General features: G+C 45.8%; 2 protein-coding genes across 2 annotated transcripts in view; one reads left to right on the plus strand and one right to left on the minus strand.

Annotated features, from left to right (window-relative positions):
- The window catches only part of PIK3AP1 (phosphoinositide-3-kinase adaptor protein 1), a 33,918-nt gene extending 27,553 nt beyond the window's left edge, over positions 1-6,365 (minus strand). The window contains exons 1-2 of the mRNA XM_071438989.1: positions 6,338-6,365; positions 347-763 (exon numbers count right to left, since the gene is read on the minus strand). Coding sequence (XP_071295090.1) covers positions 347-763; positions 6,338-6,350 — 430 coding nt within the window. The 5' untranslated portion in view covers positions 6,351-6,365. The remainder of the gene's footprint in view (positions 1-346; positions 764-6,337) is intronic.
- A 3,466-nt stretch (positions 6,366-9,831) lies between these two features.
- On the plus strand, positions 9,832-20,812 carry NOLC1 (nucleolar and coiled-body phosphoprotein 1). Its single transcript, XM_071438992.1, has 14 exons — positions 9,832-9,987; positions 10,076-10,131; positions 10,206-10,327; positions 11,409-11,524; positions 12,282-12,423; positions 12,927-13,024; positions 13,678-13,828; positions 14,373-14,513; positions 14,909-14,998; positions 16,280-16,426; positions 16,652-17,212; positions 17,910-18,022; positions 18,397-18,477; positions 18,725-20,812. The coding sequence occupies exons 1-14, from the start codon at positions 9,877-9,879 to the stop codon at positions 18,881-18,883; spliced, it is 2,088 nt and encodes a 695-aa protein (XP_071295093.1). The 5' UTR covers positions 9,832-9,876; the 3' UTR covers positions 18,884-20,812.
- The last annotated feature ends 3,603 nt before the right edge of the window (positions 20,813-24,415 follow it).

A 24,415-nucleotide genomic window follows, 5' to 3' on the forward strand; every position in this document is an offset into this window, starting at 1 on the left:
ACAATTTTCCATTGATTTGGGTCAATAAACTACAGAATACAATATTTACAGACAGAATTTTAAATATAGAAAGTTTTCATTTTCAATTTGCTTCAAAAGCAGCCACCCAAGACAACCTCAAATTCAGAAGTTCTCTGTGAGTTGCTGGTAATTTCTCCTGAATTAGGGACCAACCAACCAGGCACAGAAAAATTTGCTTGCATAACTTTCTTGTTTACAAGAGTTGGACAATTTGCTTTAGTTTGCTCTTTAAGTAAAGCACTTTACCAGTGTAAAAAGAAGAATAAACAGCACCACGTATCTCCCTCCTCCAAGAAGAAAGCACAGCTCCTAGCTACGGTCTTACCTTCTGAAATAGCCTTCTCAACAGCTGCAAGGTAAGCATCAGGCTCATCATCATTTGTGAGTTCTTGCCACTGAGCCCAGTCCTTGAAAAAGGTCAAATAGTCATCACAGTCTGTAACACCACAGAACAGCTTCACCACTTTGCACGGGGGCCATAAAGCTTCCTGAAGGCTGTGCTGGATGTGAGGAATGTAAAAACTCTGCACCAGCTCAGCAGAAAGCAAAAGGATGATACTCCGACTTCTGCTGAACAGGTCCAGCTCCTGCTGGGAGATGGCAGAGTCGTCTTGCAGCTGGTAGCTCAGAATGCGATTCTTTCGGACCTGCCACATAAAGAGGAAGAGGTTCTGCAGGTACTGACACCATTCAGCAGCGTCACTTGCGTACACAATCAGCACATCATATTCTCCAGGGGCTCCTGTACAGGTGCAAGATGATCACAAGAAAAAGGATTAAATTCAAACCATGAACTCACCCACAGCTTTGGAACAAAAAGCCCCACAGCACTGTCTCTAATTCCCGTCAGAAGCTACAAAGCATTTCAAAAGAACAGTAGCTCTATCTAAAGTGAGGTGTTCACCGCCACAAAGCAACTCTAAAGATGAATGAACTCCTACTTGCATCTACTCCACTAAATTTAAGTAGTTTTTTCATTCTTAAAAGTGAAAAAAATTAAAATGGTCTTCCTATAAAGGAGAGCATTCCCTATGTAGTTTCAAGAGAAACAAACTATGTGGAGATTTACAGATTTAAAGCATTCTGATAAGGAAAAAAAAAGCCACAAAAAACAGACCTTCAGAACAAACTAGCTTGAAAAGGGGAGTTCACTCTCACATGAAAAGTTAAAATCATTTTAGGCAATTATATGGTCTCTGCAACGCAACTGCAGATCATTACATGCCCAAGCAGATGCCAAAAATAACAGCACACCTAAAATAACAAATGAGGTCACACAACGCCTACAGGAAGTCACTATGGCCCCCGTGGTGTTAGATATTTGCTCTCTTTGCAGCAGAAAGCAAACTGCCTGAAAAGCATGCATGCAACTGAGGGAACATCAGCCCCAGTGCTTGCACCACAGCCACTCTGTCCTTCAGGCTTCAGACATTCCACAAGGCTGTGTTAGAGTCCTTCCTCAAAACTGTCGTCAAAAGCTTTCCCAACAATTATTGGAGTGACAAATACTCTCTTCAGAGGGAAAGAACTAATACAATGGTGGTGGCCACAAGACAGGCCAAAATATGCCCACCAAAGTTGACTTCTTCCATAATTCTCTAGAGACAGCTTCTACCTACAGACTCATGCATTTCAGTGCTCTGGCACAAAAACACTTAAAAATGTTAACAGCTTGCTAAGAGTAGATGCAAATTCAACCAGTGTGACATGATGCAGTGCTCTCCCACCAAGCTCAAGGAAGCTTTTAAGTCTTAATTTAATTTTTCATTTACCAATGAAAAAGTTTACTCAAAATTGAAGTTTACAGCTCAGGTCCACGGTAAATTTCAGAGCTGAGCATTTAAAGTCTTGTTAACAAATTGTCTGCTAATTCCAGTTTGACTCTTTAATGTCAACATTTTCATCTCATTCATGATGCAAGCAAAGGCATTTTTTTCCAATTAAAGCAGAGAGCAATGCCTAAAATTTGGCAGCCAAAAAGAGGATCTTCAGAGTGAATTTACCTGAACTGAAGATGACAGTTTCTCAGTCACCTTAGAAAAATTCAACCAAAATTCCACAGCCTCTGAAGACTTGACTCTATCACCTTCCCCAGAACCTTCATTATGAAATAAAGGCAGAAACAATGTCTAGACTGAGGGACCCCAGCCGTAAACTATACAATTAACAGCTTTAAACAGTAGCTCAGCAGAAGTGATACAATTGAGAAGAATGGAGATGTGCTCAGTGCTTGACCAATAGTGTTCCAGTTACCTGCATAAATAAGGAAATCTCTAGCAGTGAAAGGATGATACCCTAGCTATGGAGAACGTGGGCAGAGCAGTGCTCGCATAGTCACTGGGACAGCTCCTGCTCCACAGATGGAGGCTTGTAGGAAACAACATGACCAAAGGAGAGGATACAGCAAACTCAAAGTGGAGTCTTCGGGACTCAAAACCTTGGGGTCTTTAACCTAAGAGTGCAGAACTGCTGTGAAAAAAGATGGCTTTCACACCAGTGAGCACACCCCCATTGCCAACATATCACTGATGGTGGCTGAACACCATCAGGCAAAACCAACAGAATTACCACGAGCAAAAACCTGAAAACCAAGCAGAATTCAAGTTTTATTCTAGAAAGGGACATGTAGACAGAACTTCTGCTTCCACTGCCCCGGGTTGATTTACATGCACTACAGTGGGAAAGGACAGCACAAATGTCTGCTGAGAATGGAGCCCACGCATTGCACCACGGCCAGATAAGCCCAACCTCAACAGATGAGGAGACCACACAATGACTCTCTGAGGTGTGCCCAAAGCTCTTAAAGTCCTACCCAGGCTCTCTCTGGCAGCAGCCCCACCTCCAGTCTCTGGAAGAATTAGTAGTGACCTCCTGGGCACTTTAACATTCTATAAAATGGAACAACTAATCCTGCCATTCACTTTAGGAAGCCCACAGCTTCCACAACTACACTTGTGAGCCAACATACCCTTCTCCAGGCTTTCAATGAAAGTAAGTACCTGTGCTTGGAGACAGGGTGGAAGAGCCACTGACTTTAAACATGCCTTGCACTGCAGGGGCACTAAGTATCCAAGAATCCCTCCCTTCTCTGCTATGTAGATAAAGGATGCAAACTGGACAGACTCACTGCAAATTCCCTGCCAGAGCAGTGCAACCTTTGCATCCAGCAGGAAGGAACTTCCTCTGGTGTTCAGGAAATTTCCCAGCTAGCACTGCTCTACAAGAACACCATTCCCCTTAAGACAGCTGTACCAGCTCTCCTCAGGCCTTCTTCCCTCACCTCCTACAGCCTTTTACACACATGCAATCAACTGAGGAACAGTGCTCCTAAAACGAGAACTGAGAAATAAAATTACTGACTCCACATGTAGAGCCCAAGTAATGCTCCATGTTCATAAGCAAAAATACTGGAAGTGGGTCTTGCAGAGCTAAATAAGCTTAAGTCAGCATTGGGACTGTTTAAAAAATCCCCAAAAACCTAGAAATAACTTCAATTGCAACATTCTCCTTTAAAAGAAGAATGACTCAGGACACTCCTTCCTGGATCATGCTATTATTTGTCTAACCAAATAAACTATTTGTCTAACCAAAGCTGCCTTTGCAGCACTAGCTACTGTCCAGTCCTCAGGGAACCATGTAAAAAGAACACAGAACACTTCAGGGAGGTTTTTCACATTCCTCAAACATCAGAAAAACTCAGAGAATACAGTTCAAAACATAATGTATACTCTGCCTATTGTAAGCATATAGGAAAATCCTTTGGTGAACACCAAACATTTTATTTCCTTAAACCCTGCCCTTAGATAGATGGTTTGACAATGCTTTTGACAGGCTGGTTTTGGGGAAGTCTTCAATTAAAGGAAGAAATATATGAACACTATATACAACAGCAAGATGAAGAAAAATGGTTGGCTGGTGCAAGCCTATCTTTCACACTCTCAAGTGTGATCTAGTTTAAATTTTAACAATACCTTGTTACTGGATTCCTAAGCTTAGAGTATTAAAAATACTTTTGCCTCTGTTTACAAAATATTAGCACTATTAACAATACTGCAGGGCATGTTCATTTACTTCATAGAAAATCGTAAAGGCACAGTTCTGTTGTAGTTTGCAGTGATAAACCATAACCTTTGAAATGCTTTCCAGTTGTAGCTGCCTCTCCAGTGTTTAGCTGCACGCTTCACTACAAAGCAACAATAACAGACTGATGAGATTACAAACCAGTACCATAGAAATGCCTAAGACCTGTAATTGTAGTGTAAGCCCCACAAATTAAACAGCACAAATGACATGATACAAAGCTTTCCCTAGCTCACAAACCACTCATAGAATGGAAGAGGATGAAACAATTCAGTAAAAATCACATATGCTCATGGCAAGCATATAGAAGCATGCATGACCATGTCATGTCTTCACAGTCTCTCTCTGAGAAGCAAACAAATCAGGCTCATCTCCAGACTATGCCTGCAAGTAGTGAGGTGATAATCTTTAGGCTCAGCCCAAACATGTGATAGTGGTTTATGGCCATATGATAAGGTTCTGATTACCACTGAAATAGCTAAACAATTCTGTGGGAAGCTGGCATATCAGCTCTGGGTAAGACTATTAGCTTACATTTTCCACTGTTATTATCTATTATTTCATTCCATAAGCCAAAAGATTTGACCCTTTTTCAATTTACAGATCATAAACTTTTCCCTTGTACTTGTGGGCCCCATAAAGAATATCCAGGGCTTGCAGTAATACACAACTTTTCTGTGTCATCTTTCACATACCTCTCAAAAGTAGATCATGACCTCTCATTGTCCACAGACCAGGTAAAAAACCTGAGACTAAATCCTTCATTCCAACTCAGAGGACCATACGCAGTGGCAAACAATTTATCTTCATCTGCCAGAAAAAAATCCGTCTCCAATTCTGACTAGATAAGAAAGGCATTATGTAGCGTGTTCCAGTGTGATTTGTGATTCATGTGTATGGAGGATACAGAAATAATGCCATCCAAAATAACAATCCTTGATAGATGGGAATTCACTCTTCTTTAAAGAATTGTCTATGGTATAAAGGAAACGCAACTCAAAGAGTCTTAATAATCAACTTCTTAAAAGAGAGAGCACTTCCAGGAAGTCATAGAAACTGCTGGTGGGCCATTAAGAGAAGTCCTCAGCACCTTCCACATTTCAGTATGTGAAGTGTGTGTGTTTAAGTGATGTATGATGAAATAAATGCATTCTCTGCATGCATGGAACGCACAGTAATAGTGATCACATGAGACTTCTTACCTCGACTAGGATAGAAAATCTTCACTTTAAATAAAATGCTGTAGACAAGCGAGAGGAAATAGCAGAATCAAAGCAGATAAAATTTCTGCAAATCAAACTCCACAGAGAGGAACAGGAGATTTGCGTTACAATACGTTAATCTAAAGTTGTTCTCTTTTTAAGGGTCTCTGTGAAATCACCTTCTGTTTATAAAGAGAAAAGTAGTTTTGCCTACAAGTCTCCTGAGGTCTCCGTTTAGCTTATTTTTACTTCACAAGGAGATATGGGTCAATGAAACGTAAATGTTACTTCACACCCTGAGAATGGCACGTTTTTTTCCTTTTTTAGATAAAACCCATACACTTCCCTGCAAAGAGAGGAACTTGCAAACTGGGCATTAGCAAGACTTACACAATACAGGCTAAACCCCTCTCCCCTTCAGTTTGCAGCTCTTATTCTAGGTAGTTTTACCTGCACATGTCAGCTAAAACACTTTCAATTACGGCAAACCAGCTCAGCTTGGGATCCTGTGCCACTGTGGCAAGGAGCACCAAGTCATACCTCCAAAATAAAGTGTTGCTGAAGAATAAAGCAGTATTTAGGAAAAACTGACTTCTCTATAAAACATCACAGAAAAATCATGCAAGTAGTAAAGGCGGACAGGGGAAATTACCCTACAGATCACCCTCCCTCAGAGCTCGCTGATCTGCCAAGCCGAAGCGCACTTCAGACGCAGGAAAGCTCTGCCAGCAGCTGCCCTGAACTCCAGACAAGCGAAGCAAGGCGAGCTAGGAAGCGCTGCAGTCCGGCTACGGGCGCAGGAGGCACCGTTGCTCTCCAGAGCGCCAGGGTTCCCTGAGCGCGGAGTGCGGACCCCCCTTGCCCTCTGCCCGCCGCGGAGCGCCAGGGGCGCGCAGAGCCGCGCAGCGGCACCGCCCCGCGCGGGGAGCGGGCAGGGCTCCGCTACGCTCCGCTTGGCGCGGGGCAGCGGCGGAGAGCCGCGGCCCGCCGGAGCACAGCGCGGAGAAGCCCCGCCGCTTCCCCGCGGCACCTACCGGGGGCCGCCATGGTCCGGGGCTGGCGGGGAAGGGGCCGCTGCCCGTCCCTCACATCGGCGGCGCGTCGAGGCGGTGCCGCATCCCCCCCGGCCGCTCCCTCGCCCCCGGCACGGGACACTGGACACGGGACACGGCCCCGGGCTCCTCCCGGCCCCGCCTCCCGCCCGCGGCGCCCCCTGCAGAGCCGGGCACCGGGCTGCCCCTGCCCGGCCGCGCGTCGCCTTTCCGGGACTCGGCGGGACTCTGTCCCCAGCAGGGAAACTGCCGCTTCCAGCTGCTCCAATCACACATTCCCTAGGTGGCCGAGGAAACAGCGCTACAACGAGGAAAGGTTGTGTTACAGTAATAACAAGCGATACCTGCTTTATACTAGTCCCTAACTTAGGTTTTGTCATGAAGCAAGGAAAAAACTCCTAGGGAGAAGCCAAGTTGCCCGCTACAGAATGAAGTAACTCGATGTTCTGTGTTTTCATCGAGAAGATGCTGCTTCCAAATGAAATTTACCCGTTTCTATAAGACCATGCCCATGTTTGAGTACAGAGACAATAAGCAGCAGCAGGACACCGTTATTGTTCAGAGAGTAGGACTCAACTTACTAATTTTGTCAGTGAAGACAAAGCAACAGATTCTGCCTAAAATATTCAGCCTATTCCTTTGCAAACTTTGAAAAACCACTTGTAACCAGTGAGATCTTCCATTGAGCACTTCAGCACAAGAAAAGCAGACCCCTTTGAATCTGGCTTCCCAGTTAAGGCAGTCGGTGAACGTTCTATGTGCAGCTTAATGTCACCACTAATGTTAGAACAGAGGTGCTTACAAGCAGAAAGGAACCAACTATTTTCCACTAATCAACTCTATCTTAGAAGTCAGTCAAACTCTCTTGTTACCTCCAGATCTTTCTTTAAGCTTACAAACTCTGTGCCACTGCCTGTCTTCCAAAACCAAGGTGTTTGTTGTCTCAATAGGGAAGTACTAAGACAAAAAGCACTTCCTGATGATAAAGCCTTATGAGTAACTCCAGGTATGCAAAGAAGAAACTTTCCCCTCTGAATCATCCCAAAAATATACACCAGAATAAAGAACACATGGACACTGGAGAAGTGTGCAAATACAGAACCAGCTTGGGATTTATGTGAAGGACAAAATTTAACTAGTTGGAAACTAGAGTCTATAAGCAAATTATTTTACTATTATGGAACAGCAAGTATATTTTAAGAACTATTTAAACAGATGGATGACCACATGTACAACTTTATGGTCCACATTATTTCTCTTGTTAAGCTGTATATTCTAACTTCCAGTATAAAAAGTTGGAAACTAAATCATCTTGCTGATGTTAGATGAGAATTTCAACATGCTGTTATGAAATGAGCTTTTAAATTCTCTCTCTTTAAAGCCTTGCAGTAACACAGAGAGGGTAAGCAGAGTCAGCTTCCAGGGAACCCACAGGGCTTCTCCATGTCTGTCACTTAGGATACTCTGCATTTTATTTAATCAATGCAAAGCCTCTTCAGCATTTAAACTTCCCAAGTCTCTAAAGTGAAATTAACGTACCTCCACAAATGAGCTAAGTAAAATAACTGCTGGTGTGTTGTTTCAGCAACCTCCAACTAAAAACTCAGATAGCAAATCAAGGCAAAACCCCTCCATGCCCTACCACAGTAGGCAGGCCTAACAATCACTTACAAATGTCCTGAAGAAATAATTAAAGAAAAAAAAAGTGAGAAGAAATAGAGGGAGCATTTCATCCTACCTTGCCCAAAATTGACTGTACAAGTCTCTCCTCACTTCAATTCACTGCAGCATATGAACACAGCTGCATTTGCAGCATTATTCTCAAGGGTCTGTCTTATCCCTGTCCAAAGAAAAGGACTTGATTGCTCTTTCTGGAGCCAACGCTTTTTTTGCTAGGCACTTACAACCAGTAACAAGGAAAGGATTGAGTAAGAGTTTGAATACTAATGCTATCTCTCTTCACTTTTTCTTGGTTATGGAAAGAGTGGAATGGCCAGAGACCCCTAATGGAAATGTTCTCTTCTGAGATGAGCTGGGAAATGAGAGGCTGGAGAGCAGTGCTGCAGAAACAGACCTGGGGGTCCTGGATGATGGCAAACTGAACATGAGTCAGCAGTGCCCTGGCAGCCAGGAACGTCCTGGGGCCATCAGGGACAGCATGGCCAGCTGGGCAAGGGAGGGGTTTGTCCCACTCTGCTCTGTGGCCTCCTCACCTTGAGTGCTGGGGGCAGTTTAGTCACTGTAATGTTAAACAGATCCCATGCATAGCTCTCCCTGCAGCCTTAACAAAAGAGACACGGCAGCCAAGGGGAGGACTGAAAAGACTTATGAGGAGTAGGTGAGGGGAACAAAGGAATTCACAAGCAGTAACACAAATCTCTTGAATTTGCTTGTGTTTTAGATCCCAGGATCTCCCAATACTGTCTTGGGGAATACAAGGACAAAACAGCTTTCCCTGCCAGGTCATCCGGACAGCTGCAGGCACGACACAGGGAACACACCCGGAGAGCCACACACCTCTGAAGAGAAGCTGCCACACAGACCTAACTGGCAAAGGCCAGGCAGGAGAGGGAGATACTTATTAACCAGAGGAGAAGCAAAGCGAGCCAGTGAAGCAAACACAGTAATTTCCCTGGCTCCTCACAGCAGTTACTTCACACAGCGGGCTTAAAGTAACCACAGTTTACCAGCAAAAGCTGCATCTTTTCCTTTCCAATGTAGGCAAAAGCACAAGTTTGCTGAGCTTTGCAGATAAAGCTTGCAGCTGTAGGTTGCCATAGAGGGAAACTACAAAAACTAGGAAATATGAGTTCCTGCAGTTTCTTTTCTGTAACAGTCTCATGTTATTCCATACATAAAAGGATTTAGTAGGAGTATTCAGTACGTTCCTGTATGGCTTCAGCTGTTTCACAGCCCATTTTCCTGAGTACCAGCGAACGCCGCTGGCAGCGCCAAGCCCTGCCCGCCGCGCTGCAGCCAAGCGGGGCCGGACCGGACCGGGCCGTACCGTGCCGCTGAGGGCTCTGCCAGCGACGAGGCTGCCCACAGCTCTCGGCTGCTTCTCCTCCCTAGAGCAACCCAACTCCTGCTCTCCAACCTTCCCCCAGCATTCTCCTTTTGGTGATTTAAAACACATTACAAGTAGGAGAAAGCTGGTAAAGCTTAAGCGGACTTCAGTTTAAGTCTTCCCACTTCCAGAGCCGAGTAGGCACTGCCGGGCTCCCAGCCCCTCTCCTGCCTTTGCACCACAGGCAGCCTTTCGGCACTGCACGTTGCCTTGGCGCAGGTACCAACACCGAGCAGCCCCCTGCCTATGCCCTCACGCCAGAAGGGCAGCCTCCCGCTCCCAGCCCACGCCGCCATAGTGCCCCGGAGCGGCACCGCGCGGGCAATTTGGCAGCGGCAGGGGCGGGGCCGCGGCGGCGCGCGCGCGCACGCACGCAGGCATGTACGTAGCACGCACGTAGGCACGCACGCAGGCGTTAGCGCATGCGCGCGCAGCACGTGTCGGCGTGTGCATCATGGCGGAGCGGCGCGCGGTGCCCAGCGATCTGTTCCCCCTCGTGCTCGCGTTCCTGCGCGAGAGCGGCTGCCAGGGCGCGGCCCGCGCCTTTGCCAGGGAGGCGGCGGCGGTGAGCGGGGAGCGGGCAATGGGGAGCGGGCGGGGGATCAGCGACCGACCGACTGACTAACTAACTAACGCGGCCTCTCTCGCTTTAGAAGGAGCAGGACCCCAACGCGGCCTCGCTGCTGGACATCTTCACCTACTGGCTGCGGTAAGTGCCCTCGCGGTGCGGGGCCCTCCGCCCGGCCCGCGGCCCCCAGGCCCCGCTCAGCCCTTCTCCCGCAGGTCTCCAGCGGCCAAGAAGAGAAAGCTGGTCCCGAACGGCGCCCAGGCCAAGAGGAAGCCGTCGGCCAGCAGCAGTGACAGCTCCAGCGAGGAGGATGAGAAACCCCCGGCCAAGAAGCTTGGTAGGTTTGTGCGCGGCCCTGGTGCACACCGGGGCTGTGTTTGGCGCTGGCTTCTCACGTGAGTTTAGAGCTCAGCTTCAGCAGCTCATGGGAGGCCTTTCAGCAGCTATCAGGGATTAGGCTTGTATTGACTGATCTCGATTTTGGCAGGTCTTTTGCCCATGGCATGGAAGATAGCTTCATTTTAGTTAAAGGTGATCTCTGTATCTTGTTAAAATTTAGGCACAGCAGTTTGTGTCCCATGGAAGGTTTTAGCTATTCCAGAGAAGAGCCAGGCATCTGTACTCACCTGCTGCTTGTGTGAGGTTGCTACCCTTTTTCCTTTAGAGCTCGTGTACTAGTGCTACCAAAAAATACATCCCTGTGCTGCACTTTGCTGTGTGGTGAGCTCTATTTTTCTATTTTGTCTGCAACTGTTCTTGTAGCTTTCATTAATCACTGTACACAAGGTTGTGTGTGTCTAGGAGTAGATTTGCAGGAGGGAAAAAATAAATGAGGAGAGGGAGAGACACAGAAAGAAAATATGTCTTCAACTTGGCCTATCCTAAAGCTGAATTTGAACTTAGATCTGATTTTTGTTTGATAAGGACAGTTGTAAATATAAGACAAAAGTGTTTTTTTTGTTTTTTGCTCCACATTACTAAAAAGCAATCAGTAACCAGGAAATGGATTTGGCCAAAATACATTTGGGCGTCTGGAACCTTAACACAACATTGCAGTGGTTCTCTTTGCAAGCACCTGTACTTGTTCAGCAGGCTTCTTTAAGCTGGAAGTTGTGCAGACCCAGCTAATATTATCTCAGTTTGAGGGGTGCTCTTTCTTTGTGGGCTGTCGTTTTTGGTGGTAGAAGTCTGCACTTAAATTTGTGTGTGACAAAGCTAAAGTCTAGAATGGTTTTATCTTTTTGCTTACCCATTTTGGAGCAGTCTGCTACCCACTGCTCAAGAAACAAAGTCAGTGTTCAGTCATGGTTTGATGACCTTAATATATCCTTTAGCCCTAATACCCACTAGTGTGGGATATAGGTACGTGACAATTGTGAATTAACTTGTCATCAATATATGCTGTCCCTTATTTGCAGCTAAAGCATCAGCTGTGCCCAAAGCAAAAGCAGCTCCTGCAGCCAAGACAGCAGAGAGCAGCAGTGAGGACTCCAGTGATGATTCAGACTCGGAGGAGGAGAAGAAGTCAGCAAAGGTTGGCTTTTCTTTCCAGCAGCTACTTAATGCATGTTTGACGGTGATGAATAATAGCAAATTTAACCAACAGAATTGTATGAGATATTGGGTTCACTAGTCCTGAACTATGAAGTGCCCATGCTGCTGCAGATACAATGCAAAAGGACATTTCTGTAGTGCAATTTGAACTGGTCCCAGGAAAAATTATTTTTTTTGTCCTGCACCTTTGTTTCATATCCAAATCTGGTCCTTGCTTTTTATCCTAAGACTGCCTTCTTTGCAAAGAAAGATTCGGGTCTATAAGTTTGATCTTTATATGTATATATGTGTGTCTTTATGTAAAAAGAGAATCTTCTCTTTGCTTTTTCTTGCTGCAGTCATGGTCTTGAAGTGGAGGCAAGGAAGAATGATGTCAGGGGAGGAAGAGTGATAACATTGTACACTAGAGGAGACCAGCTAGAGTTGCCCAGTCAGTATTTTCAGTCTTCAAGCTAGTGTGATCTGTAGAGGGAAGAGAACAGTGCCAGCCTCAGAGCTGCCCCATTTTGAGGAGGCAAAACTGAAGACTGATGTGCAAAGGAGGCTTCCAATGCATTTCTGGGAGGTTTTCTAGAGCAAAACTTATCCCAGGATTTTCAGACTCTGACCACTAAGCAGAGTGGTGTTTTCAAATCTAAATGGTAACTCCTGTGAAAGACAGCTGTTTCTACACTCTGTGTATATGTCCAGCTTTTCATGACTTTGAGGGTTAATCAGTTTTTCCTGCTGTTGTTTAGAAAGGTGCAAAACCTGTTGTGAAGCCAGCTGGAACCAAAATCCAGCCTCAGAAGAAAGCAGAGAGTTCCAGTTCTGACTCAAGCAGCTCGGATGAAGGAGCACCAAAGAAGCAACCACCAAAACCAGCAACACCTAAATCAGGTACCTGTTATTGTGTATCATGAGTGAAGTGCAAAATCAAAAAAGCAGGGGAGGAGTGCTGGGGGCTGCACCTACATGCAAAGACATAGGTATTGACACAGCAGTCTGAAAATCTGCTTTCACTGCCATTCTACTCCAGTCTAGTTTCTTCTGACATAGAGGTGTAGAACTGAATGCAAATAAAACATCTGGTCCTGAGCACCACACTGTTTGAATAACTGTTTGCATTTGCCATTGTCTTCCCCTCAAAAAGCAGGGAAGACCTTTACTAAGCCTTTAGTTTTGGAACTTCCCATGAGCTAGAAAACAGTTTCCAGAAAACTTTCTCTAAGGTTGCAGTAGGATAATCAAAAGTCTTGCAGTACTACTGCAAAAGCAATACTACTTAATCTGCTTTGTCGGCTTCTGTGGCTCTTTTTTCTCTGAGATACTCACTGCTCAATGTTATTATCCCTCATCTACATAGTATGTTTTGCAATGTGCCTTTTTACTTATCTCAAAAGGAAGTAAAGCTGCCCAGGCAGCCACCAAAGTTGTCAATGGAAAAGCAGAAAGCAGCAGCAGTGAAGATTCTGATGAGGAAAAGGCTGCACCAAAAAAGGTAAATTAGACTATGAAAAACTTCATGAACAGTGTAGAAGTCTAGTAACACTGGGTATTATCTTGCAGGCACAGACTACACGTGCTGTGCTCAATAGAACTCTTACACCTGCTTCTCCTTCGTCTGCTGGAATTATGCTAGCATCTCTCCATGTACTGCTTTCTTCCCTAATACCTCCTTACTGCTTTCTCTGCTCCTTCCTTTGGAGGAGAACATCTTGTGTCCTAACCATGTTGTGTCTCATTATATAAAGTTGCTTTGGATTATATAAAGTTGCTTTGGCCTGACTCTTTCATGTTTAGCTGTTACTTTGAGATTTCCACTAGCAAGTGTTTAAAAATGTTTCCTGCAACACAAGAATAATCATAGTTGTTTTTAATCATGTGGCAGTTGTAAATTTCAGTCAGTCCTCTGCCCTTTTGTCCAGAGGAATTCATCATTAGGGGTTCATGGAGCAGAAAACAATAGCAGAGGAGCTAGAAAGATAATGATAATCGTGTGTTTCTTAAAATTTGCATTTGCGAATCTCTGTTAATCTTCTTCCCTTTGTCTTGAGAATTTGCTCTGAAGTAAGCCATGGAATTAAACAAGATCCAATTGTCCCCACAAGATTTCTGAAATTTCCTTTTTTAATGTATATTTCTTTTGATAAGGCTGTTCCCAAGAAATCACCTCTGCCAAAACCTGCAGCCACTCAAGCATGTCCAGGGAAAACCAAACGTGCCAATGAAAGTTCCAGCAGTGAGGACTCATCTGACAGCTCAGATGATGAAAAGCCACCTGCAAAACAAAAACCAAAATCTGGTGCGTAAAAAATACTAAATAGGGTTTTTTTGTGAAGTATCCAGGGCCATTCAGTTGCAGTCCAGCTGATGGGCTAAATAGGCCTCTGATCAGTGTGGTATAATTCCTTTAGGCTTCCAGTAGAGAGCTGATCTGAGTAGAGGGTCAGTCATCATCAAGGTCAGTCTGACTCTCTAACCAGATTATTTGAGAAGACAATAAATGAAAACAATGAAAAATTGACATATCTGATTTTTTTTTCTGTAAAAGTTTGCTGACAAGCTCCTGTTCTTCTAAAAGTGCAGAGAAAACTTCTGCAAAGATGGTTGGGTCAGCTGAACCCCAGGAGAGTTAAACTCAGTAGAAACAAGGAGGTAGCAATGGGGTGGGTATGATCTTTCAAATTAGAAGCTGGTGTTGGAATGTAGCTACAGAAGGGGAATAAATGGAAGTGAATAGCAAAAGTGCTTTATTCTAACTATAACAAACACCTTGTGCTGCTCACATTATCATGCAGGCATCTGTGTTTCTCTTATCATGCAGAATACTGTGTTTCTCTTCATAGGTCCATACAGTGCTGTACCACCTCCTCAAGGAACACAGACAAAGACAAAGAAGGGCCTTGCTAAAGCTCCTGCAAAAAAGGCTGAGAGCAGTGATTCTTCAGACAGTAGTGATGAGGCAGAGCAGGTGCCCTCAAAGGCAGGTATGTTGTGAGAAGGAGAGGGTGAAGGGGAAGTACTACCTTGTGCCAACAAGGTTTTTGCAAGGTCTTGGCTTCCTTGAAAAAGCCATTTGTCTTTGCTCTATGTTGCTATTTGCTCTTCTGGAAGCTTCTGACTAATTTGAAGGCATTCCAAACAATGCTGCGTACAACTTGTGGATCTGAACTGTGGTGAGGTTGCATTTGCACATGCTGATTTGAAAAGTCATTGGGATCTAGTTTAGTGGGAATACGCCAAGTTCTTGCGTGGCTTCCAGTAGGCTGGCTGAGTGGCTGGTGTACTGAGAATGGAGCTTTTTCACTCCTGCTCAGGTTTGGATCTTGGGACAAAGGTTTGGTGTGGATGTGGCTTATTAATTTTAAACTTGCTTTTGCAGGCAAAGCAGTAGTAGCTAAAACAACCCCTGCTCCCCAGAAGAAAGCTGTGACTGCCAAGAAGGCTGAATCCAGTTCTGACAGTGACTCAGGTAATTCAAGAAATCAAGTTCTGATTCTTTTGTGTTAATACTTTTACTGGCCAAGTTGCTCCATAGTGGTGTATCTAAGAGCCTTAGTGTGTATGAGCTTAAAAGCTTCAGAGTCTTCATGACTAGCAAGATATAAAATTGAAAACCAGCAGCCTGCTATTCAAGGGGGAGTGTGACCATGAGACAAGACCATTGGCAAGTGTAGAAAAGTCTCCACATTGCTGGATGGAAAGGGCAGGGAATTGTCAATCAGGTTTCTTACAGACATTTAATAGTTAAACTGTTCTTGAGCATCTTTGTCTTGAGATTTTTGGGGTTTGTTATTCCATTGTATTTGGAGAAGTATCTGAAATAAAAATGTAATCACCATATGAAGTTCAAACTAGACTTAGAAGGTGCCTCCCTTCTTCTGATGTGACCCTAGAAATGGGAGCAGTGTACTTTGTGTCTTGTGTCAACCAGGTTTGAGGTTTGGTATTTCCCATGTAAGTTCCCTATGTGCTACAGTTTCCCTCTGAGTTCGGGATGCTCCTGTGGCATGTCTCAGCATCTCTGCTGGCATGGCAGAGACTGGGTAGCAGCTGCTAGTCTGTCTGCAGACAGCTAGACCTAGCATTAGGTTGTGTGACACTCCAGTGAGTGTCAGCTGTTCTGTGTTTCTGGTTTTGTTACCTACTTGTCAAGCTTTTGATTGCTGTTGCTAAAGTGTTCAGAAATACTGGAATAGATCAGGTTTCTTATTCCAGATCCATGTAGCACAAACAAAGGTGTATTTGTACTCAGGAGTCTCCATTTTCAACTACTGCTATCTCATCTGGTAGAAGAATTAGCTAAAAGGAGATACTGTGTGTTGCTGCCTCACTTTGTATGCTTTGTCAACTTTATCTCTTAATTTTTTATATGGTTTTTCTGACCCTTACCACATAGATGCTTTTTTCAATGTTTCTTCTCCCCAGGTTTAATGATACTGGTACTTTCTCTAAAAGTTCTTTATTCAGTACCTCTTCTCTTACATTCTCCAAATATTTACTTCCTTGTGCATGCATTAGTGAACAGCTTAAACTCTTTCCACTTTCTCCCAACAAAGAAGATGTATGAAAAATGAATGCTGTCCCTTGACTGTTCAGGTGTTCATCAGATGCTTGCCAGTTACCTAGTGGCTCAGCCTTGAGCCACAAGCCATTTTGCTTTTCACTTACCCATAAATTACATACATGTTACCACTAAAGTAACTTGCACATGAAGCCTATTAACTTGAAAACTTTTTTTTTGTTTTTTTAGATTCTAGCTCTGAAGATGATAAAAAGAAGGTAGGGAATAAGCTCCCTGCTAAACAACCTGTGATAAAGAATACTTCCAAGCCAGCAAAAGTAGTTGTCAAGCCTGGACAAGCAAAGAAAGACTCCAGTTCTTCCTCAGACAGCTCAGGTACTGGGATGGGAGAGAAGAAGAATTTCTACCTGCATGTTGTTCTTGTTCAGACCTTTCTGTTTCTGGGCAGGGTCTGACGGTGCAGTTGGACAGGAATACCCATTGCAATGTTGTTTCAAGCAGATGATGAAGTGTACTGTGTATCAACACTGAATCTGAATGCTAGCCTTGTGTTAAAGGAATGAGACTTAGCCTTGATTGCTCTTTTTCTTTCCGTTCTAGATTCTGATAGTTCTGACAAGAAGGCAGCTCCTGTGAAGCCCACAACTAAAGCACCAACCCCTGCAGCAAAGAAGTCACCAGCTGCCACAAAGAAAGCACAAAGTAGCTCTGATTCAGATAGCAGCTCCAGCAGTTCTGAGGATGAGAAGAAGAAGAAAGGCCCTCCAGCTAAATCAGCTGGCAAAGTGGCTAAGCCACCGTCCAAACCTTCTACTCCAGCTCCTAAAGCAGACACATCTGACTCTGATAGCTCAAGCAGTGAAGAAGAAAAGCCAGCAGGGAAACCAGCCACCAAATCTACAGGGGCAGCAAGAGCAGCTGTGGGGAAGAAGGCAGCTGCTTCTAGTAGTAGCAGCAGCTCATCAGACAGTTCCAGTGAAGAGGATGGGAAGCTCAAAAAGGCAGTGAAGGGGGTGCAGAATGGTTCTAAAGCCCCTGCCTCCACAGAGAAAGCAAAAGCATCTGCAGTAGCTGCAAACAGCACGAAGTCTAAGCCAGCTGGTGGCAGCAGTAGTAGCAGTGAAAGCAGCTCTGAAGAAGAGAGTGGAAAAGTCAATGGAGGTATTACTAGCAATGTGGGAAGTGGGTCTGTCAGGCAGTGTTACTGAGCTAAGCATGAATGGAAGACTTTCTGAAACAATACTCATTCTAATCTCTGTGGATTTGTGGCATTTGGTGTAGTAGTAAGAGGGAAGGGCTAGTTTTGAATTTGGTGGGATCTTTTTTGTCTGCATTGCATAGTTGCTGACAGTGAAATTTGTGGTAATGTGAAGTACATGTCTGTGTAGTTGTTGCCAGTTGCCATCTGTGCGTGCACATGATTTAGTGACAGCAAAGCAGACTGCTGGAGGACCTTGTCTGTGTGCAGTGTGACACCACAGTTGATGCCCCAGTGCACAATCTCAATCTTTACCCCTCCAGAAGGGAAACAACTAATGATGCACTAGTAATGTGTGCAAGTGCCTATGGTATGAATCCAAAATCTGGCAAATTTTGGCTAACAGAACTCTGTCAAGTATGCAAAATCATTCATATAGGGCTACCCTATTGCATAAAATTTTATCCATTAGGATAGGATGGGGAGGTCCTTGCTGACTCAGAATTTTTTAGTGTCTGGTACAGCAGTCTGTTTTCTGGGTGAAGTAATGCACGCACCAGTTCTCACACCTGTGTCAGCATTGGGTTTGCTTTCTGGGGAACAGAAGCCATTACTTCTCCCAACACTGCCTTTAAAGTTCTGCTGCTGTACATCTAACAGGCACAGTCGGGAAGAAACAGAAGAGGGAAGATGTTCAGGAGCCAGAAACACCACACAGTAAAAAAGCAAAGATCAAAGCCAAAACACCACACACAGTTCCCAAGGTGAAACGGGTGAGTGAGGGTGGACTGTGGCAGCTGGCTGAAAAGGCATCTCTGCCTTCTGAACAAGTAGGGGTTTTTCTGGGTGGTTGGGCCCACAGGATTATTTATATTTTGCTGTCTCCTTAAGTACTCTAACCTCTGGAGAACCCTAGGGAGTGCACATAACATATTATTCTGGCAAAAGCTGATTGGATATACTTGCACAGGAGCACTCCTGAGCTGTCTGATCTGAAGCGGGGAAAGAATGATGAATCTGAGAAACACTTAAAGATTGAGGTGATGTGAATAGGGTTCTGTATTTGCAGGGCAAGGAAGGAGGTTGTTACTAAAGGAACATTGTGTGTTTGTATGTGATTACTGTTTCTCATTTTTTTTTTCAACAGCCGTCCTCTCCATTCCGTCGCGTAAGGGAAGAAGAGATTGAGGTGGATGCCCGTGTGGCTGATAACTCATTTGAAGCAAAGGTAGGGCTAGGTGGTGCCGGAGTGGTAACACTCGGTCTCTGGAAGTACATGACTGCAGAGCAGCCTCGGTGTGCTTCTGGGGAGTGGTTTTGGTGAGACCTTCTTCCACCAGGAGGCGCATGGGAGAGCGGTATCAGCTCCTGTGCCAATGTGCTGGGCTTTGCTGGGTACGGGGAAGTGCAGAGCATTGCCCTCACTCTCTTGGGTACTGACTTGAATTTCTTTTCCCCCCCTCCATTCCTCACAGAAAGGAGCAGCTGGCGACTGGGGTGAGAAAGCTAACAACATCCTGAAATACACTAAAGGCAAATCTTTCCGTCATGAGAAAACAAAGAAAAAGCGAGGCAGCTACCGTGGGGGCACTATATCAACCCAAGTCAATTCCGTCAAGTTTGAAAGTGACTGAGAATGTTGGAGTTCATAAACCATCTGCTCACCAGAACACCTGGGATGGGCATATGGACATTATGGGTGTCAAACCTGCCTGGAATGCTACCTCCCCGTGGCCCTTGTGGGGCAGGCAGCTCCAGTGTAGGGATGTGGGAGAATGTTTGGATGTTTCCCTGTTTTATTTCTAATTTTAGTCTCCTAATTTGAAACCATCCTTAAGCTGGTGTTATTGGCACCATTAGGGTGGCTGCCAAGACTTATATTTTCTACAGTCTTATTTTGAAAGGCTGGCAGTGATTTTTACTTTCGGTTTCCTGCCCATCTACTAGAAGCAAGAGAAATCACTGTCCTGTATTTTAACCTCCCATTTATTTTCCAGCCAGTTTAACTCTCAAACCTTTGAAACGGCAAGTATTGTCACTTGCCTCTGACTAGTTACTGTAAGAACAACTGATTTGAGCGCTCTGGCTGTAATCCCCAACCCCACTTGACATTTCAAGTTTACCCTTGTAGTGTGACAGGGTTCCTTTTCTCTTTTGTTTTGTGGTTTCACCTTGCAATAAATACCTGCTTTCCTCTTCCTTGCACTCCTGTGGAGGCCACTAACCTGAGTACTTGGAGAAGCAGTCTCTAAACATGGTTTATTAACTGAGTAACAGTATCGATTGCAGTTGCAAGGTGGGGGCTATTGTCAGAAAGACCAAGGTCTACAGTACTGCTGTGGCACTCCTAATAACACTTCCATTAGTGGAGCTGGGGAGCGAAGTTTTACAGAAACTTGACTGCATGGCGGTTGTGAAGTTCCACTTGATGGGAAGGGAAAAGGAGACTGAGGAGATTAAGGTCTCTTAGAAAAAGGCAGAGGTGGATAAGCAGTGTTACTGTTTCAGAGGCTCTGGCTGCAGTGGCATTACTCCTTCTGTCTGAACATAAAATGTGCCAGCTTGCATTTACTGCCAGCAGTGAGCTGGAGCTTGTTAGGAGTCAAGGTGAATGTATCATTAATGCCTTAAATTTCTGAGTTAGATCACTTGGTCTTTGATCTGTTTTCCATCTGTTAAATCCTTCTCAAGAAGTAAAATGCCAGTTTCCCCCTAGCACTAGGGCAAACCCTGGTGCTGTAAGGTTTGAAGTACGAGCTAAAAGTGTATGTTCAGTATGGACAGCCACAAAGAAGTTGAGAAACTTGCAGCCTTAACTGAGATTTCATGAGCAAGTGACAGTATAATGGTGTACTGAGGGGTGGGCTTGCATTCACTCAGTTGTGTGACTGCTTCCTTACTTTGGTGCAGCTTGCATCTGGTAGAAAATATTCCCCCTCTTAGGTAGGTTAACTAGTTTGAGGAGCAGTAGGTTGAGCCCATAGCCAGTATGAGGTGAATAGTGGTGGTGCATGTTTGGGAAATGGAGTAGTGGGCTGTGAAATATGCTTACCCCACGTGATGAAGCTGCCAGCCACTGAGAGGTAGTGCAGGGCCTGATTTCCATGTTTCCATTCCCTCCCCAAAGGGTGCCAATGAGAAGAGCCTTGTTACAGGAAGCTGTGTTTGTGTGCAAAGCAGTGTCACCTAATTGAGGGTTGGGATGAGACTTGATGAGCCACCCCCATGTACATGAGTGGCAACTTTTTCCAGTGAGCGTTTTTCAGGACTTCCCCCCCCCCAGCTTGCACAATCACTGGGGCCTGGATTCAAGGCTACAGTGCAGAGGGGCCCAGGAGACCATGGTTATTACAAGAAAGTAAAGGTTAGAGGCCAAAGGAAGGTGGGAAAGAGTATTTTCTGCATGGGGATTTGAACATCATCTTTCTTGTCATTTGCCCTCTTTTTTCTCTTTATCTGGAACTTACATTTGAAAATACTTTTATGCTTTGAAGTTTTTAAAAAAGTATAAAATGTGAGAATTTATGTGTCAGAAAATAAAGATTGCTGCCTTTGTAGTCTGAGTGGATCTGGTAGTTAAAGATATGGGATAGTGGGTGGGAAAAGGGAGGGTACCAGTGTTTGGGGATAACAGCACTGTCTCTACATCTGTCTACAACTACTTCTTGTCATCTTACTTAAATGATTGTGGACATGTAACAGACCTTCAGAAGTAAAAGGTCTGTTACATGTTACCAGCAGCTGGCTGGTGAGTGACTGAGAAATTTGGGTAAGATGGTAGAAGCTTATATCAAAAACAGGCTGCACAAGTCCCTTCCTATCAGAAAATCTCGTCAGGTCTTCTCAAATATTGCTGCCAAATCAGCTGTATGGTAGTTGGCCGTATAAGCACCAGCATATAGAAAAAAGAAAGAATAGGCATAACTGAAAAACCCTGTATAGATCTAGTTAAAATAACTGATTTGTGTCCCCTTAGATTTCTTCCTCTGTGTGTGCAAGGAAAAGAAACTAGCCTTGTGGAGATCTTGAGTGCTGTAATGCTCAATTTTACCTCTTGCACTGTGGTTCTCTGCAAAGGGTGGGATGATGCACCACATGCATTGGGCTCCGTCTTCCTCTGTAACCAACACACTTTGCCACAGCCTTCCACCTTGAACATGATGCTGTAGGAGAAGATGTCATGCTGTCTGAAGTTCTAGCACAGCATGCAAAGAATGTCATTAGCCTTGCTGGAGATCAGCACCTGACTGAGCAAGTGCAACAAGCATTGGGGTGGGAAATGATTTGTGAGACTCTCAAAGTGACATGCTTGACAATCCTGGGAAAAACTGGTCCTTTCACAAGATTTTGCAGCTGCTAGACATACTTAGCCTACATCTCTGCTCTATTGCTGTCCTGGTGTAGAGGCCTGGTTTCCCTGTGCAACAGTGGTGCAGCTACGGCTGTTATTAGTGCTGGAGCTGGACCAACAGGACATCTCCGTCTGGTATGTGCTGAACAGTGTCCCTCACATCCCGATTCCCCTGTGCACCGCCCTTTCCCTTTTGCTGTCCTGACTATCGTGTTCTGATTGCCCTCCTCTCAAGGGGGTTCTGGCCCTGGGCGTGTCCGGGCAGCGGTCACTGGAGCGATGCTCTGAGGGCGATCAGATGCACTGGCCGGGCTGGAGTCACAAACTGCAGCGCTGTCCCGCTGCCCGTCGAGCTGCCGGGGCAGCGGGTGCGGCTCTCTGTGCCCACCGCGTCCCTCCCTCGCCCCGCCTTCGTGCCACAGCCCCGGGCTCGGCTCGGCTCGGCCCGGGGCGCGGCCCGTGGGCCGGGGCTTCGCCTCCCGGCCCCACCTGCGCCCGCCGGCTTGAAAGGGGAAGGCGGGCGGGTGGCGGCTGCATCCCTCCCTTCCTCCCTCTCCTCCCTCCCACTTCCCGCACCGCCGCGCCTCTCGCTCGGGCCGCGCTCCACCGGGACTCGCTGCAGGTGGGTGCCGGCACCGCGGCGGAAGGGCGGGGGCGGCCGGCCCGGAGGAGCTGCGGCCGGCGTGTCCCCCGGCGGGGCCGCTCGGCTCCGCAGCGGCGGCGCTGTCCCGCTGCCGTGTCCTGCCGGGCTGCCGTGTCTTGCCCCGCTGTCGTGTCCTGCCCGGCTGCCGTGCAAGGAGGGTCCTTGGCCCCGCGGCGTGCCTGCGGGGTCGGTGCGATGCGCGGGCGGGGGCTCGGGGTGGCCGCGGGCGGGGGCTGCCAGCTGCGCTCCGGGTGAGCGCTGTAGAGCTGGGCTGGGCTGATGGCACCTGAGCTCTGCCCGGCAGGGGAGACGGGGACAGGGACTCGGTTTGAAGTCTCGGCTGTCAGCCTGGTCCCGGCTCTGCCCGGACCAGGAAGCGAGTGTGTAGCCCGGCTTGCTCCAGCGAGGCGCGAGTTCAGCATCTGCTTCAATGCGCAGGACTGGAGCCTTGGCACGGGCACGCGTTCAGAGCGCTTTTGTGTAACTTGCTTCATCTTCCTTTAGAAGATTACATCTCAGGAGTATCTTCCATCTCCTGTTCTGCCTCCTCTTCCTATGCAACCCTCTTCAACCTCTGTTTACGGCAGCTCAGCCAGGTCTCATTCCTCTGGCGGGCTCAGAGCCAAGAAGCTCTTTGGTTTGGTTGTGGGTTTCTTTTACGTGAGGGCGTAAATTGTTTCATTGAAGAGAAGACTCACCCCTAGCTTCTCTACTCCTGTAACTCTGTCAAATGTGATCAGACTTGTCTGTCAGGACTTTATCAGTCCCCATAGCTTTCTACACAAGATTTCACAACCTTCTGGGGTGTTTAATAACTTTTCTTTAAATGTGCTGCATCTCTGCAGAAAGAAGCTGAAATGACAAGGCAGTTAATGGGACGATTCTTTTCCTCCCCATTCCTCTTAACTGCTTCCCTAAGGTTTGGTGCACCTTTATCTTCCCAGTTTTCTCTGCAGTCTGAAGAACTTATAACTTGAGTGTCATACATTCTTCTTAAGACCAAATAACGCTCTGCCCTGTCATGTGCTCTCACTTTGAGGTCTATGGCTCACATGACTATTTGGAAATGGCCCCAAGCTGTTCTTTCTTTTTCATCCAGGGATTACAAATAATGTTCTGACTCGCTTCCACATGGCAGACCTCAGACCACTCACAAGGGACACAGTCTCACATCAGCTGCTCTGTCTTGCAACCATGTTGAAAGCGAGAGAAAAAGGCTGTCCGGAAGAACTTGTTATTGCAGAGCACCCTGTGTCACAAACCATCTCTGTTCCTTTCAGAAGGCAAACAGGAAGCCTGTGGATATTGAATGGGGGAAATATCACTTACTTCCTAGACAGATTTAATGTATGATGAGGGGCCAGCTGGGGAAGCAGATGTGTGGTGTCTGACACCATCCCCCAGCTCAAGGTGTGTGTAATTTCAAATACTTGAAGATGTGTGTAGTTTCAAATACTGTGACAAGCTGAGATCCAGATCTTTATTTCTTTTCTAAGTTGTTATGGACCAGTATTTCCTTTAGTATCATGGCTCCCTGGCAGTGATCTATCATCTGGCAAGCCCTCCTGCTAGCCCACAGATTCCTACCTTGCTTGTAGAACTTCCTCCATATAACTCTAATGAGACAGGAAGGATGCTGAAGATGGTCCAAAGTACCAAAAGTTAGGAACTGTTAGGGGACTACATCAATCATTGTCCAAAAGAGATCAGCCAGATCACTTCTGGTGTTTTATGGCAGCAGTAGCACCAATGTGGTGAAAGGTATAAATCATTCTGATGCTTACCTGATCACTGCTGTGATTGTTCCCTTTGGTCCTTTGGGGATTTTGGCTTCCTTCATTCTCTGTGCTTGTAGTGGGGTGTGTAAAAGGAAAAATGCTAGAAAGGTATGTTGTTTTGAGCAGACCATCTGTACCCTATTCAGTCTGTATGCAAACAACATTTTAAAAGACCCTCAGGGATATAGACTGCCAGGGGATGCTTATATCTGAAGGGGATTTTTTTCTTTATCTTTGTTTTCTATACTAAAATACTAATGCTGGTATTGGTGTACTCTGACATTAGTATGCTATAGTGCTAATATAAATGTTTCAGTGTTACTGTAATTTACCCAGGTGACTCTGGTTAAGTCAGAGTCTGTGATAAACCAAAACCAGAGCACAGAAGCCCACC

This window comes from Agelaius tricolor, unplaced genomic scaffold (assembly GCF_023055355.1).
Source record: "Agelaius tricolor isolate 1412-34295 unplaced genomic scaffold, bAgeTri1.0.p SCAF_13, whole genome shotgun sequence".
NCBI lineage: Eukaryota > Metazoa > Chordata > Aves > Passeriformes > Icteridae > Agelaius > Agelaius tricolor.

Bases quoted from the DNA above. Each gene is read 5' to 3' on its own strand.
- NOLC1 (XM_071438992.1), top strand. From the start codon at position 9,877: ATGGCGGAGCGGCGCGCGGTGCCCAGCGATCTGTTCCCCCTCGTGCTC. The intron at 14,514-14,908 runs GTATGTTGTGAG...TTGCTTTTGCAG, and splicing joins GCAGGTGCCCTCAAAGGCAG to GCAAAGCAGTAGTAGCTAAA. The intron at 18,023-18,396 runs GTGAGTGAGGGT...TTTTTTCAACAG, and splicing joins CAGTTCCCAAGGTGAAACGG to CCGTCCTCTCCATTCCGTCG.